This window comes from Sciurus carolinensis, chromosome 7 (genome assembly GCF_902686445.1).
Source record: "Sciurus carolinensis chromosome 7, mSciCar1.2, whole genome shotgun sequence".
Classification (NCBI taxonomy): domain Eukaryota; kingdom Metazoa; phylum Chordata; class Mammalia; order Rodentia; family Sciuridae; genus Sciurus; species Sciurus carolinensis.
In genome coordinates this window covers 118584927-118601579 of record NC_062219.1, presented here as the reverse complement: position 1 = coordinate 118601579, position 16653 = coordinate 118584927, and the positions used below count along the sequence as shown (strand labels likewise).

At 38.8% G+C, this 16653-nt stretch overlaps 1 protein-coding gene and 1 long non-coding RNA gene across 4 annotated transcripts in view; one reads left to right on the top strand and one right to left on the bottom strand.

Annotated features, from left to right (window-relative positions):
* Positions 1–11110, bottom strand: part of Stk38 (serine/threonine kinase 38) — a 45515-nt gene extending 34405 nt beyond the window's left edge. For 2 of the 3 annotated variants that reach the window (XM_047557959.1, XM_047557957.1), the window contains exons 1-2: positions 10855–11110; positions 6188–6323 (exon numbers count right to left, since the gene is read on the bottom strand). In XM_047557959.1, the coding sequence (XP_047413915.1) occupies positions 6188–6318 (131 nt within the window). In that variant the 5' untranslated portion in view covers positions 6319–6323; positions 10855–11110. The remainder of the gene's footprint in view (positions 1–6187; positions 6324–10854) is intronic. The other variant, XM_047557958.1, reaches the window with a different exon arrangement.
* Positions 11111–11212: 102 nt separating this feature from the next.
* On the top strand, positions 11213–14373 carry LOC124988735 (uncharacterized). The gene is made up of 5 exons (XR_007109481.1): positions 11213–11271; positions 11377–11492; positions 11646–11821; positions 12648–12714; positions 13318–14373. It is a non-coding gene; the product is annotated as an uncharacterized LOC124988735 (long non-coding RNA).
* The last annotated feature ends 2280 nt before the right edge of the window (positions 14374–16653 follow it).

Below are 16653 nucleotides of genomic sequence, written 5' to 3'. Positions count from 1 at the left end.
TATAACCTAGTGCTCTACTAATACGAAACAGTGCAAACGTAGCATTTTGGCAAAACTTAAAGAGCTCTAAAAAGCATCCAGGGCTGGGGAGATAGCTCAGTTGGTAGAGTGCTTGCCTTGCAAGCACAAGGTCCTGAGTTCGATCCCCAGTACCGCAAAAAAAAAAAAAAAAAAAAAAAAACAATAAAAAGCATCCAGACAAGGCACAAGAAAATTAGTATTATAGCCTGATCTTAAAATGTACAAGCCCAATTTGTGAATTATGCTCAAAAGGGTAAATTTCTGAAAACAGGTGAGTTGAATATTTCAATAAAGTGTGCTTTATTTGGGGGGACAACTAATTTGACAGAGGAAATTCTAATTCTCAAAAATGGGTCCAATTTGCTACATGATGAAATGTGAAAAGAGTGCCTTTTTAGGACATCAATTATAATTGTTTTAAAATATTAACAAAGATCTCTTAAAAAGTCATGAACATTATTATTTTTAAGCTAAACCTGAGAACCTAAACTGTCAAAAGTATAATTATTAATTTATCCATGAATATTTTGTGCATACACTTAAAATCTAAGCAGAATTCTTTATAAAATTGAGGAAAAGGGCTGGGTATAGCTCAGTGCTATGGTGCTTATTAGCATGTCTGAGCCCTGGGTTCAATCCCACCACTGCCAAAAATGAAACAAGAGTTTGGATCATGGATACCTACCCATTGTTGCTAAAACACAGCAAGGAACTTTCTTCAGTAAAGTTTTGTGAAAATTCAACTCGACAGCTTTGCTTATAGCCATGTATACTTAAAGAGGTGAACTAGTCTCACTTAGATATGCATGCTCTTTGATGGAAAAAATAAAAATATTAGATGTATTCTTAAAAAAGGATTTGGGTGAGTGGGTTTATCTCAGTGTTCTCAGATTATAAAAATGGCACTTTGAGTATATAAAAGTATTTGCAAACCTTTTTTTATTCAGATTATGAGTTCTACTTTATTTAAATATTCAAGAAATCATGTAAATTTTAGGTCCAGCTGAACAAATATTGAGTGCCTACCATATAAAAGACTTCCTCTTCACTAGGGTTAAAATCACACAATGTCTTCTGTTTGTAGTACGTGAACTTTTGTTTGAAAAGCAATTGTTACATATAAATCTTAACAAGTTAAGTTCCATTTTTTGGAAATAAAGTTCTACCAAAACTAAATATGTTTTTAGAATTTACTAGCCCAGGGTGGGGAGATAGCTCAGTTGGTAGAGTGCATGCTTTGCATGCACAAGGCCCTGGGTTCGATCCCCAGCACCGCAAAAAAAAAAGACCAAAAAACAAAAGAATTTACTAGCCCAATACTAATTTTAAACCTTCATCATATATCAGCCATATACTCTTTTTTTTTTTTTTTTAATCAGGGGCACTCAACCACTGAGCCACATCCCCAGCCCTATTTTGTATTTTTATTAGAGACAGTGTCTCACTGAGTTGCTTAGTGCCTCGCCATTGCTAAGGCTGGCTTGAACTTGAGATCCTCCTGCCTCAGCCTCCTGGGCTGTGGGGATTACAGGTGAGTCACCATACCAGATGAAAGTATTGATTTTTAAAAAGACTCAAAATATTGGTGACTGAGGATGTGGTTCAGTGGTTAAAAAAAAAAAAAAAAAAACTGCCTAACATGTACCAGTCCCTGAGTTCAATCATTAGCAGTGCCAAGAAGAAAAGAAAGAAAGCATTTACTGCTTTGCTTTTTTTTTAATGAAAAATGCTTTTTCTACAAAAATTTTTACATTTTCTAACTCTCTTAAATGTCTAACATTTTTTTCTTAGCATTTCTCTCTCTTTTTTTTCACTTACAAGGAATTGAACTTCCTAATACTAGGAATTAAACTCAGGAGTGCTCTACTGCTGAGTTACATCCCCAGCTTTTTTTACTTTGAATTTTGAGACAAGGTCTTGCTAATTTGCCCAGGCTGTCCTCAAACTTACAATTCTCTTGCTGCAGCCTCTCAAGTAGCTGGGATTATAGGAATGTACCACCAAGCTCAGCAATCCTCTTGGTTAATCTGGTCTTTAAAAAAAAAAAAAAAAAAAAAGGCAAAACCACCAAAGCTTTTGACCAGTCTTTTCATCTTAGGACTCCCAAAAAGAAGGAAAAAAAAACTAAATCACTAATGACAGCCCATTTTGGGGCGTATTCTTAATATAAATCACAATAGAATATTTATTAATAATGTAAAAAAACCAAACATCATCTTGTTCCAGGAGAATGAGATGTATATCAAGATGAACCATAGCTAAAGTAAAGCCAACAGGATTAAAAACCAGATGACTATAATCAAATAAACAAGTAACTAAATCAGAATTCATCAGCATTTGTTTTATAATTATAATCACTAAAACTGGTTTCAAGAGTGTTGTATTTGAAGAGCTGAAGAAATAGCTCCTTTTGGAGAATGTTTGCCTAGCATGCGTAAGGACCGCAGTTCAAATCTCCGGCCACTCAAACGGGGAAAAAAAAAAAAGTGTTGTATTTGAAAACAAGTATCTCCAACAATTTTCACATGCTTGAAGACATACAGTGCTGATTTGTCTGTAAATAAATACCCATGTAATTCTCCATATTAAAAGAATAAAAGTTCTGGGCACAGTGGTGCATGCCTGTAATCCCAGCAACTCAAGAGGCCAAGGCAGGAGGATTACAAATTTGAGGACAGTCTTACAATTTAGTGAGACCCTGTTTAAAAAAAAAAAAAGAATAAAGGAGAAAAACAGTATGATCGTTTCAAAGATACAGAAAAAACATTTGACAAAATCCAACACTCACAGCCAAATATAACTAACAGTAGAACAGTATATTACCTCTTAAACTGATAGAACAGAGATGTCCATGCCCACCGTTTCTATTTAAAACTGATTGCACTGGAAGTGCCAGCCAGTACAATAAGGCAAGAATAAGTGAATAGATTGAAAACAGTAAAACTGCTACACTTGAATATGACTTGATTGTTTACATACAAAATCCTACGGAATCTTCAAAACATAAAAATAAAAATTAGAATAAGTAAATTAGCAACCTGCTGGATACATGGTCAATACACAAAACATATTTTTATGTACTAGCAGCAAACAACTGAACAATGAAATTTCAAATATCTATTTACAATAGCATAAGAAATACTAGGGGGTGCTGAGGTTACACCTCAGTGGTAGAGCGCTCGCCTAATACACATGAGGCACTGGGTTTGATCCTCAGCACCACCTAAAAATAAATAAATAAAATATATGTGTACATCTATAACTAAAAAAAAATTTAAAAAAAAAAAGAAATACTAGAGCTGGAGTTGTGGCTCAGTGGTAGAACACTTACCTAGCACTAGGTTCGATTCTCAGCATCACATATAAATAAATTTTAAAAAGTCCACCAACAACTAAAAAAATTTTGAAAAAAAAAAAAAAGAAATACTAGGAATAGGTAAACAAGCAATATGTAATATCTACACACTAAAATTACAAAATACTGTTGAGAAAAATTAAGGGAGAACTAACCAATGGAAACATACCTTGTCCATGGATCAGGAGCCTCAATATTGTTGTGTCAATTCTCCAAATTGATCTACAGATTCTATATAACTCCAATCACAATTCCATTAAGCTTTTTTTTTTTTTTTTTTTTTTTGCAGTGCTGGGGATTGAACCCAGGACCTTGTGCTTGCAAGGCAAGCATTCTACCAACTGAGCTATATTCCCAGCCCTTCATTAAGCTTTTCTGTATAAATTGACAAGCTGATTCTAAAATTTACATGGAAATGTGAAGAACCTAGAATGTCCAAAGAAATCAGCTACCGTAATCAAAATGGTGTGATACTGGTGTAAGGACAAACAAGATCAATGGAGAAACCAAGAAAGAGATTCACCCTTATATATGGTCATTTGATTTTCAAGAAAAGTGTCAAAGCAATCTAAGGGGAAGAAGTTTTTCTACAAACATGCTAAAATAATAGGATACCCATTAGGAAAAAAGTTAAACCTCAACTCCACACACATTCATTCAAGATGAATCACAGAACTAAATGTAAAACGTAAACCTACAAAAGTTCCAGAAGAACACAGAACATCTTTATGACTTGGGGACAGGCAAAAGTTTCTTAAAGGATCACAGAATACAATTACCATAAAAGAAAAAAAAAAAAAAAAAAAACCAAATCTGATTTTTCAAAAGTTTAAATGTAGCCGACTGCGATGGCACATGCCTATAATCCCAGTAGCTTGGGAGGCTGAGACAGGAGGATCACAAGTTCAAAACTAGTCTTAGTAATGGCAAGACACTAAGCAACTCAGTTAGACTCTGTCTCTAAATAAAATACAAAACAGGGCTAGGGATGTGGCTTAGTGTTTGAGTAACCCTGAGTTTAATCCCCACTACCCAAAAAAAAAAAAGAAGAAAGTTTAAATGTAGTCAGGCATGGTGGTACATGCCTATAATCCCAGCAACTCAGCAGTCTGAGGCAGGAGACTAGCCTCACTAAATTGCTGAGGACGGCCTTGAACATCAATCCTCCTGCCTCAGCCACCTGAGTTGCAGAGATTACAGGTATGCACCAACACACGTGGCAATTCATCTGACAATTTTTTAAATGGTTAAAAAAAAAAATCAACAAACACTTCACAAAGGAAGATACACAAATGATTAAAAAAACATAAAATTTTTAACATCATTAATTATCAAGGAAATGCAAATTAAAATCACACTGAAAGCCAGATGTGGTGGCTCATGCCTATAAATTCCAGCGACTACAGAGGTTGAGGCAGGAGGATCACAAGTTCAAGGTCAGTGTCAGCAACTTAGTGAGATCCTATCTCAAAATAAAAAATAAAAAGGGGTTGGGGTCTGGGGTTGTGGTTCAGTGGTAAAGTGCTTGCCTATCATGCATGAGGCATGGATTCAATTCTCAGCATCACATAAAAATAAATAAATAAAATCAAGGTATTATGTGTCCATCTACAACTAAAAATATTAAAAAAAAAAAAAAAGGAGCCTCTTCCTAATGCAGCTCAGTAGAGCACCCCCAGATTCGATCCCCAGTTACACATACACACACAAAAATTATGCTGAATGAAAGATGCCTTACTTAGATGAGTACTTTCTATATGAGTCAATTTACATGTTTCATTTGTATGGAATAAATAAGACTAATATACAGTAGAAACAAAATCACAACAGTGGCTGCCTGAGGAGCAAAAAGCACAAAAGAACTTTCTGGGAGGATGGTAACATTCTATATCTTGGTAGGGATTTTAAGTTTTACAGGTGAATACAGTTGTAAAAACTTACGGTGTGGTACCCTTCAACTTGTGCCTTTCATTGTAAGTCAATTTTATACCCCCCACATATATACCTGTAAATATTAAACTCTAGTTAATGTTATAGAAACAGAAATATTCAGAAGTAAAAACTATTGCTATTTGCACATGCTTTGAAGTTTGGCAAAAACTTAATATGGATAATGAATGGAAAGAGGGATGGAAAGATGGATATGTAATAAAGTAAATATAATTAATGATGATTATGGACTCCAGATGATTGATATGCATATATGTATTCATTATATAACTCTTTCAATCTTTCTGTACTTCTGAATACTTTCATAATAAAATGTTGCAGAAAATGTTTTTAATTATGAGTTATCACATGGATAGTGTACGCCAGATTAATCAACAATAGTTGCAACTATTACCACTAATTATTACTATGGTGGTTATTCATAAGTTCTATCTAACCCCACAGCAATCCTACAAGACAAGCAGTATTATTCCCATTTCCTAATGGGAGAACTAACATAAAGATTAAGGAACTAGCTGCAGCCTCATGCAGCTACTAAATGATATAGATAGGACTCTTAGCTTGGGTCTGACTCCAAAGAGGCTGCTCTATCCATTATATCACACTACCCTAACATGTACTCCAATGATTTGTCCTAATTATTATTTTTTTTATAATGCAGTAGAATAGTATGCTATTGACATGTAAATGGGTTAATGGCAAGTACTCTGGGAATCCTTTACACTGTCATTCCACTATAGTGAGAGAGGCTATACCATGGCTGTGCTCATCTGGTTTCCTTCAACAATATCAAGTGCATTTTATGATACTAGACATGAATGCCACAACCATGACACAATTCTTTCAAACTGAATTCTTTACCTCATTTCTCGTTCTTCATGTTGAGCAATAAGGTTGCTATAAAAATTTTCCAGTGTCACTTTGGTCATCGTCACCCTTTCCTTTGTGTGATTACTCATGGACGAGCAAGGTGTTGAGCCTGTCATTGCCATGGCTTCTAGAAACAAAGAAGAGGTTTTAGAATTCACTCTCCTACCTCACTGGCAAAAATGTAAATTGGTATAAGTTTTCCAGAGGACAAACTGGTAACATGTAACAAGTCAAACAGAATATTTGATGAAAATCAGTATATATTAAGGTTCTATGACCCAAAAAATCCATCTCTAGGTATAAGGACCAGAGAAACGATCACACAGGTTCTTGAAGGGATAAGCACAGGATGTGCTTTCCAAATAGGATGTTCATTAGGCCATCATTTGTTAAGGGAGGTTGGAAGCAATTCAGTAAGGAAATAAGTAAAAAAAATGCAGTGAATGCAACCCAGAAGCAACTCTATTTACTTACAAACCACATGAATATATCTTTATAACATAGTATTACATTTTCAGAAAGAGAAAATAACAATACCATGTACATAAATTAAGAACATAGAGTAAACCAGGTGTGGTGGCACACTCCTATAATGTCAGTGACTCTCTCAGGATGCTGAGGTAGGAGGATGGAAAGGTCACGACTAACCTGGGAAACCTAGTGAGACTGTCCCAAAATAAAATAAAAAGGGTTGGGGTGTGGCTCAGAGGTAAAAGGTCTGAGTTTAATCCCTAGAACCACAAAAGAAAAAAAGAACATAAAGTATACTTGCAATATTCTTTGTAATATTGTTTCCTTTATAGGTCTTTTTAACTTGTAAATTCAAATAATCAGCAAACATTTATCAAATACCTTAAGGCTGTGTCAGAGCACACAGATACCTATAGAGCAGTATTTGAGTCACAGTTTTATCAGTAGAAATTGAAAATCTTGAAGAAATTAAGATAGACCCATAAAGATTCAGAAACAAGGGTGTTCAATGCAGCACAACAATGACAAAGAAAAACCAGAAATAATGTGAATATACAACAGAACTGACTGAAAGTTATGAAAAAGCCTAAAATGAAATAATAAGACTATTAAAATATATTCTATTTTGTGGTACAAGGGATTGAATCCAGGAGAATTCTGCCTCTAAGCTAAATCCCCTGTCTTTTTTTTTCCCCTCTTAAATCTTATTTTGAGACAGGGCTTTCTCTAAATTGTGAAGGTTGGTCTTGAATGTCCATCCTCCTGCCTCAGCCTCCCCAGTAGCTGGGATTATAAGCATGAGCCAATGAGTAGAAGAACTCAAGGTTTTCCCTCTTAACACTTAGCGGATTTTTTAATTGTTTCGTGGATTAAATTAAGGATTATAAGAACTGTACAAACACTTGCTATTGCTAAGAAAAAGGCTTAACATTAGCAGTTCTTAAACAAGATACTAAGGTGAAAATCGTATTTTTTAAAAATCCCACCAATCACAGGAAATATACCTTTCAAGCAACTTGGAAGACTGAAGCAAGATGATCACAAATCCAAGGCCAGTCTAGGTAACTCAACAAGACCTTCTCTCGAATAGAAACTAAAAAATAAATAGTGGGGGTAGGCTAGGAATGTAGTTTGTCTTTTTTTTTTCCTTCTTCTTGGTACTGGGATTGAACCCAGGATGCCTTACCACTGAACTAAATCCCCAGTTGTCTCATTTTTATTTTAAGATAGGGTCTTGCTAAGTTGCTGAGACTGACCTTGAACTTGTGATCCTCCTGCCTTAGTCTCTGGAGTCACTGGTTACAGGTGTGGACCACCATGCCTGGCAGTGTCAAACATTTTGATTCATTTTGAGGTGCAAAAAGGATAAATAAGCCAGGCATGGTGGTGCAGTCCTTTAATTCCAGCAACCTGGGAGACTGCATCAGGAAGATAGCAATGTTTGGGGCCAGTCTCAGCAAGAAACCCTCAGTAACTTAGGAAGAACCCCATCTTAAAATTAAAAATAAAAAGGACTAGGAGTATAGTTCAGTGGTTCAATTCCCTATACTAAAAAAAAAAAAAAAAAAAAAAATCACATATTCGAGAGAGGGAAGAGTAAGGAAGGGAATGGAGGTTGGATATGATCTAAGGAAGTTATTTGTGTATAATATGCCACAATGAAACTCTTCTGTATAATTAAAATGCACTAATATTTTTAAAAGATTTAATATTCAGAGCTACCTTTTTTTTTTTTAAATGGGAAAGTTTCTACTAATACCAGAGCAAATTCAAATGCTTTTTGAATATCAGTAGAAGAATTTTTTAAAACCTCTGGTTTATGAAGGTTGGGTGTGGTTCCTTATTTGTCAGTCTGTGCCCCCTCCACCCACAATGAAAACCACATGCACTCTAAAGTGTGTTTGGTAAAGAAAGTTAAAACCAGATCTAAAAACTAAGTCAAAAGCAAGTGAGAGCCGTGTACTTCTCCCTTGTTCGAAAATTTCTGCAGACACCTCACATAAACGTAGTTACATTTTAACAACTGAAATGATTTCAACATAAAAATATGATATCCTCAGAGTATTTAAGTCTAAGACAAACAATGCAATTAATAAATGTGAAATGAGCATATTAATTATTTTTAGTTGACAATAAAGCTAAAAAGAAAAGAGTATATTTACTTTAATGAGTATTTAAAAAAAAAACTGGAAAAAAAATGTTTTGACTCATTTAAGTTACTGGCATTTTAAAAAGATCAACAGGAATCAGGCTTGGTGGCTCACACCTGCAATCCCAGCAACTCTGGAGGCTGAAGCAGGAGGATTGCAAGTTTGAGACCAGTCTCAGCAATTTAGCAAGGCCCTTTCCAAAATAAAAAACAAAAATGGCTGGGGATGTAGCTCAGTTGTAAAGCACCTCTGGTGTCAATCCCCAGGACCACTTAAAAAAAAAAAAAGAAGAAGAAGAAAAAGAAAAACAAAAGGGTCAACAGGATATTAAGTGTACTCAAAGATGCACATACATCAGGCCAACAAATCCTTTAGGTTGAAAACCTTTACGTAAAGTCTCTAATGTAAAGGTGAAAGTTGTACTATTCTTCCCTTTCACCTGTCTTCAAATCCTCCTCTTTCTTCTCTTCTTCCACACAACAGATTTAGTCTAATTTTAATAATTTGTAATAAAAAATCAATTAATATTGCCCAATAGCAATTTATATGTTTACTGGGTCAGCCAAGTACTTTTTATATGATGGTGCTTTACCTTGAGCTTTCCATAAGTCACACCTCCTGCCCTGACCCACAAGCCACTGGAGTCCTTGCCCTAGTTATTCAATTTTCTCTCAACCCTGAAGAATTAGTGAGTAGTAGATAGGTGAGAAATCCTTCAGTTTTTAAAAATCCTTGAAAGCATGTGATCCTCAAAAAATTCAGGAGCGAGGGCTGCAAACTCAAAAGTTGGTCAATAAAAACCACCCTGTTTTATTCAATCTAGATAGTTTGGCTGGCTGATTTTACAATACTATTACCTCTATAAATGCCAATACTTTACTTCTCACCAATACTTTACTTCTTTGTGACTAACAATACATTATCTCTCAATGGCTAATTCAACCTTGGGGGTAAGACTTCTTTAAGTCACTTATATTTCTGATCTCTCTTGAAACCTAAGCCATTGGAAAGCAAACACCATGTCCTATACTTGTTTTAATATTCTTGCCCCATCTCACACACATGCTGTGCACTTAATAAGCACCTCTAAAAAATATTAACTAGGAAAAATATTTATTTCTGATGTCCATTCCTAGGAGATGAGAGTTTGTATATATGATGAGGGAGGGTTGGGATAGCGTTGGTTTGGTATGCAGAATTGGGAGGCTGGAGTTGTCCTCATGTGAGGGAGCTGCTATCTAATGTTTGGGGTGCAGAGGGGAACCTGTTCTTGTGGTGGTGGTGGTTTTGTGTTTAGAGAAACAATATGTATCAGTGGGCTAATTCACAGCCAAGTGAGTTGAAAGGAAGAGGCAGTATTAGGTGTACTTTACTCCAACCTTCCTTTGTATGTTTTACAGAAGGAAGAGTTTCTTCTCGTGTCTTATGTATCTCAGAATGCAATGGGAAATCTGGTCTATTAGCCACTATGCACATTTTCCGACACAGAATTTCCTCTAACTTCTTATCGACTTTTTCCTTTCCTTAGTCTCTGTTCCTTTTCCACCTCTTCCTTAAGTACCTTCCCTACATTTTCAGTGATTTTAAAACTATCGGAATCGCAGTATCCTGAAACTAACCAAACCACTCCAAAGTGGGCTTTCGACTTCTCGACCTAGAACAACGGTTCCTGGGTTCTTAAACCCCAGAAGAAGGAAAAGGAGATGAAAAGTGGTGATGACCCAGAACCCAGGGGGAACTGATAGTTGGCAGCGAGCAGACAAAGCTGGCAACATGGAAAGGAGAGTCTGGCTCCCCGCCCCAACTGCACACAAGAAAGAGAAAGGCCAGGGTGGGGAGCCTGAGGCTGGGAAAATGTGGAGAGGACCACAGGAGTCTCGGGAGACTGACAGGGGCTGAGGAGCGGGGCCGGGGGGCTAAAAGGACAGGGCTGGAAAGAGGGCGCCAGCAGGGAGGGGAGAACCCAGAAGAGTCAAGAAGAAGGGAGATGAAGGAAAAGCCCGGGATGGCGTGGAGACGGCGGCAGCCAACACTCACCAGAGCCCCGGGGAGGCAGGGCTGGCGGCGGACAGCCGCAGGCACCCGCCCGGTCAGCTGTCTCGACGCGCAAACAGAAGCCTCAGTGGCAGCACTCAGCCAGCCAGAGGAAGGGAGGGGACGCGCGAGGGGCTCTGAGGTAGGCGCCGTGGAGCGGTTTCGGGAGAAGGACAACAGGAAGCGCCCCAACTGCCGGAAAAGACGGCGGCACAGAGGGGCCAAGGCAACCGGTCCCCGGCCGCTGAAAGGAGCTGCCTCGGCGGCTCGGGACTGAGACTGCGCGTGCGCGATTCGCCGGCGACGAGGCCGGGTTGCCGAACTGCGCGTGTGCGGCTCCGCCCCGCCCATCGCTCCTCACCCCTTACCAGGTTGTTCTAGCTGGCGAGGCTCTAGTGTGCGGCTTGGGGCGGTCTCGAGGTGGGCTGGGCTAGGCTGGGGTGAGCTAGACTGGGCTGGGCTGGACTGGGGAAGTTACCCTGGTTTTGTTTTGGATTTTTGCTTTTTGTTTTGAAATAATTGCAGGCGCACAGGAAGTTGCAAAATTAATACAGAGAAGTTCCGTATACCCATCACCCACCCATCCTCTCTCAACATCTTACATAAGATACATCATTATCAAAACCAGGAAATTGATATTGGTAAAATACAATTAACTGTTTGACAAACCTTACTCGTATATAGCCAGTTTGGTATGTATGTGTGCGGGTGTGTGTGTATGTAATTCTATGAGATATAATCAAACTAATAATAATATAGTTTTCCCCACCCTCCATGATTTCCCATCTTTGTAGCAGTAAGTTGGCCGGAACTCCTGACCCCACCTACTCTTCCTTAAAGTAAGAATTAACGTGCTGTACCTGGGATCAGGTGAGCTTCGTAGGTTTGGGCAATGGCTGCTGGGAGAGCCTCCCACTGTGCACAGAAGAGCCTGCTTTTCAATTTTACCCGACTACTTGTCTATACCAAGGTAAGTCCAAAGTTCACTAGCATTTAAACACTCGCGCAGTCCTTGTGGATTGAGCACAGAGTCCTTAACTCGGAAGTGTCAGCTTCTGGAAGCAAAGATGAGTTAGATCTCTTCCTTGTCTACCTTAAGGGGACAATTTAGGGAGTGATAGAAGTATCTGCTCCCAGTCATTCACCCACATTTTGTGGTGTTATGGTGCCCCACTGTCCTATAACTGTGATGAGATCCTAGGACTTGGTTTCCTCCTTTGTGGATGTAGGGATCCCAGGCTTCCTTTTCTTAATGGTGTGAAAAAGAGACCTTGAGTTGATTGCTGTCATTGTCAAAACCCAGTTTCCTTTTGGGTAGCCTCAGGAAAAAAATCACTTTACCTTTCATTCTCTGCCCAGAAGTATCTCTTCCTCAAAGCCACCTTTCAAAATCTTATCCATCCTTAGCCACTTAATAACAGTCAAAATGTTTACATAGTGCTTTACAGTTTAGGAACAGCTTCCACTCAATTCAATCTCACCCAATCATCACAATTCTTAAGCAGGTCCCATAGAGTTAGGTTTTACAGATAAACTAACACTCAGAGCAGCTAAGTTATCTGCTTGAACTCTCACTGTTAGTCAAGACTAGTAGCCAAGCAGGGAATCTATTTCCTGATTGAGGATCCAATGCTCTTCTTCCCCTGTTTTCCTTTCTCTAAAACCCAGCTCAAACCTTGCCTCTCCTTGAAACCTTCCCAGTTTCAGAAGAGGAATTTCACTCTCTGTCCTCAATTATCTTATATCGATTTGTATGTACCCCAACTCTAATAAATATTCATTTTTCCCCCAAATAGCAAGAATATGCTGATCTCCTTGCATGAACCCAAGAGATGAAATTTTGTCAAGGCTCCAAAAATTACAGTAGGTGTTACTGTTTTCAGTACTGGGAATTAAATCCAGGGTTACTCAACCACTGAGCTACATCCTCAGCCCTTTTTTGAGATAGGGTCTCAGATAAATTGCAGAGGCTAGAGCTGAACTTGCAATCCTCTCAGCCTCCCAAGTTGCTAGGAATCATTATTCTTTTTGCCACCCAAGCAACTGAACCCCTTTCTTATTATCAAAGGAGTTGGGGTGTAGCTCAATGGTAGAATATCCCTCTTATCATCATCAAAACTGAAAATTACATATATCCTCTCTCCTAGAGTTCCTGGCAGATAGGGCAAGGGCACAAAATCTAGGTGCTACTCATCGCTTAACCTACCTTAGACTGTGAGTTGGAAACTTGGATGATCTAACCCGTGCTTATCTCACTCTCACCCTGGTATTGTGAGATCTTGCCTTTATTTTAAATTTTGATGTTTTGTTCATCATGAATTTTTGCATTTTTATTTTTTTAAAAAACCTTGCATTGAAATATTACTTATCTTAATTACACTGAGCTTTTTTCTCCCCCTTGTCTTAAATCTTATAACTAAGATACAGAGTTAGTTTTGCTTACCTGTTCATCTCATCCCTGCCCAGGCCCTAGAAAGATCACTCAGTTCATTCTGGTGAAGGTGGTGGATGCTTCATATAGATTTCAAGTTGATGTGGCCATGGCACTCAACATGTCAACTGTCAGTGATATCAGCCACATCACCTTCAAGATCTGGGCCCAGGAGTGGGGACAGCAGTTTCTTCATCAGACTAAATCGTCAATGTGATTTTAGGCCTTGTTCTTGCATCCTTTTAACACTGCGCCTGGCTCTTGGGTTGCTCATGGAATTTGGTACACAACCCTGTATCCTTTATTTTTTCCCTTTTCAGTTTCTTCCTTTATTAAAAAAAAAAAATCAGTACTGGAAATGGAAGCAAGGGGTACTCCACCACTGAACTATTCCCTCCCCTTTTTATTTTTTAGATGGTCTCTCTAAGTTGCCTAGCATGCCCACTAACTTGTTGTCCTGCCTCAGCCCTCTGAGTAGCTGGGATTATAGGCATGCACCTGGCTTCAATATCTTTGTTTGAAAGTCCTTTTCTGCATAAATTGGTCAGAGTTAGTTTGTATAATTTGCACTTAATAACTCTAACCAATGCAATAGTCTCTTGTTATCCTTGTCCAAGGACTTCTGAATATAAAAATGTATAACATTGCTGTAATTTTATTCATTGTATAGGTTATGTGGTAAAGTCACTGGCACTTCATGACATCATTTTAATCATGAGGAGTTAAAGCCATAGACCCAAAAGACTATGGATAGAATCTTACCACTTTAAATTTGCTGCAAAGGTCAGGTACAGTGGCCAAACCTTTAACTCAGGAGGCTGAAGCAGGAGGATAGCAAGTTTGAGGCCAGTCTAGGTAACATAATAAGACCCTGCCTCAAAATAAGAAATAAAAAGGAATGGAGATGTAGCTCACTGGTAGAGCACCCCTGGACCAATCCCCAATAGTACAATCAACTGATCAATATAATTGCCACAAAAGAGGTGAAGATGTAGTTCAGTGGTAGAGCACTGGCTAGCATGTATAAGGCCCTGAGTTGAATCCCTAGTACTACAAAACAAAAGTCTGATGCATTCACACATGCCTGTAACCCCAGTGACTCAGGAGGCTGAGGCAGGAGGATCACAAGTTTGAGACCAACCTGGATAACTTGGTGAGACCCTGTCTCAAAATAAAAATTTTAAAAAAGTGTTAGGGATGTAGCTCAGTGATGGAGTACCCCCTGGGTTCAATCCCCAGTACTGCAAAAACATTGCCACAAAATACCAGAGAAAACCTTGGTATTATTTGAACAAAAAGGACTGGTACTCATCAAAAGTTTTGTCATTTTAAAATGCATCTCCTTGCGAGTAACAGGTAACTGGATTTACAGTGGCTTAAACAAATAAGGCTTCATTTGTTGTACATACAAGAATTCTGGAGGTATATAGCTCAATGATGTCAGGGTTGTCTTCTCTGTAATTCTCTTGCTTTTTGCCTACTTGACACAAGTTGGCAGCCCCAGCTCCAGGCATCGTGTCTTCATTCAAGATACACAACTTGTGTCTTTACAACTGAACCTTTCACTTTAACTAAGAGAGTAAGAACTTCACAGAAAGTGCTTTTTTGTTCTCTGCAATGGAATCAGGCAGGAAGACAGGGATTGGGAATAAATATTCAATTATCTGGCCAATAATTTCTGCTATGATAGTATATATTACTTTGCTCATCTCTCTCTTTTTTTTTTTTTTTTTTTTTTTGTGGTGCTGGGGATTGAACTCAGGGCCTTGTGCTTGCAAGGTAAGCACTCTAGCAACTGAGCTATATCCCTGGTCCTGCTCATCTCTTTTAATATAACTTATTTATTTGAAGAACTGACATATAGCAGAACCCTTATTGTCTTCTGGTTAATGAGAACACTGACCAGAGACAATACCTATATATTATTATTATACATTGTCTCTGCCCTCAATATCATTCACCTGATCAAGGCTTCTCATTTTTTGTTTTGTTTTGGGGATATATTTTTGTTTTTTGTTTTTTTGTTTTGTTGTTATTGTTATTTGTACTGGGGATTGAACCCAGGGGCGCTTAACCACTGAGCCACATCCCTAGCCCTATTTTGTATTTTATTTAGAGATAGGGTCTCACTAAATTGCTGAGGCTGGTTTTGAACTTGTCATCCTCCTGCCTCAGCCTCCCAAGTGACTGGGATTACAGGCCTGCATCACTGCGCCCAGCCAGACTTCTCAGTTTTATAACAGGTTTCTCAGAAACTCTTGGGGGAAAAAAATACAGTGTTCTAGCATATGAAATTATTCTTCACATATGGGACTTCAGTTATTCAGTTAGCATTTTTCATCTTGCTGTTTTCCTCAGTTTCTGACCCAGTAGCCTTTCCTTTTTCTTTAAACTTTGTCCAAATCATTCTTTGCCTAAGGGAATCACTTATGGGTGCATCACCAGCTATAACTCAGCCTCTTGGCGAGAACCACAGCCCTCATAAGGACAAGCTGTTCCACCCCATGGCAGTGTATGCCCCACCCACAGGTGGAAATGGCAGCAATTGACTATGAATGTTCCTTCCGTAGGAGGACAGAAAATGGGCTTGATACACGCTAGCCCAGTGCTTTTTAAACTTGATGTGCACACAGTCCCCTGAAATTTGGTTAAAATGCAGACTCTAGGGCTAGGAGTGCAGCTTAGCCCATAAGCAGGAGGTCTTGGGTTTGATCCCCCAGTACCACTACCACCACCACAACAACAAATGCAGACTTGAGTTCAAATGATCCGGGGCAGAGCCAAGTTTCTGCCTTCCAAACAAGGCCCCAAGTGATGCTAATGCTGCTGGTGCACATTCCATGCTCGGAGTAGCAAGGAACTTGAACATGCATTTAAGTGAAAAATAGAAAGGGGAAGGTGCCCATGACCCTGTAGGGTGATGCTATGAGATAGATAGGGCACATTTAAGGAAACATTCACTCTTACTAGGGGCCACCCCTGCACTCAGATACAGCCCTGAGAGTGAGGGAATCCTTACATTGAACATCCTGGGACCCTTGTTCACCTCATCCTCACCCCAACCCTGGGAACATACCCATCAAGTAGTAACATTTTGGTGGGTTTGTCCCCTGGTCCTAGGGATTGAACCCAGGGCCTCATGCTTGCAAAGCACATGCTTTCCCACTGAACTACATTCCGAGTCCGTGCCACCAGACTACTATATTTTCGTTTGGTTTGGTTTGTTTTGATACTGGGGATTGAACCCAGGGGCACTCTACCACTGAGCCACATCCCTGCCCAGATCTTTTTATTTTTGATTTTGAGACAGGGGCTTGCTAAATTGCTGATGCTGGCCTCGAATTTACATACCTCCTGCTTCAGTCTCCAAA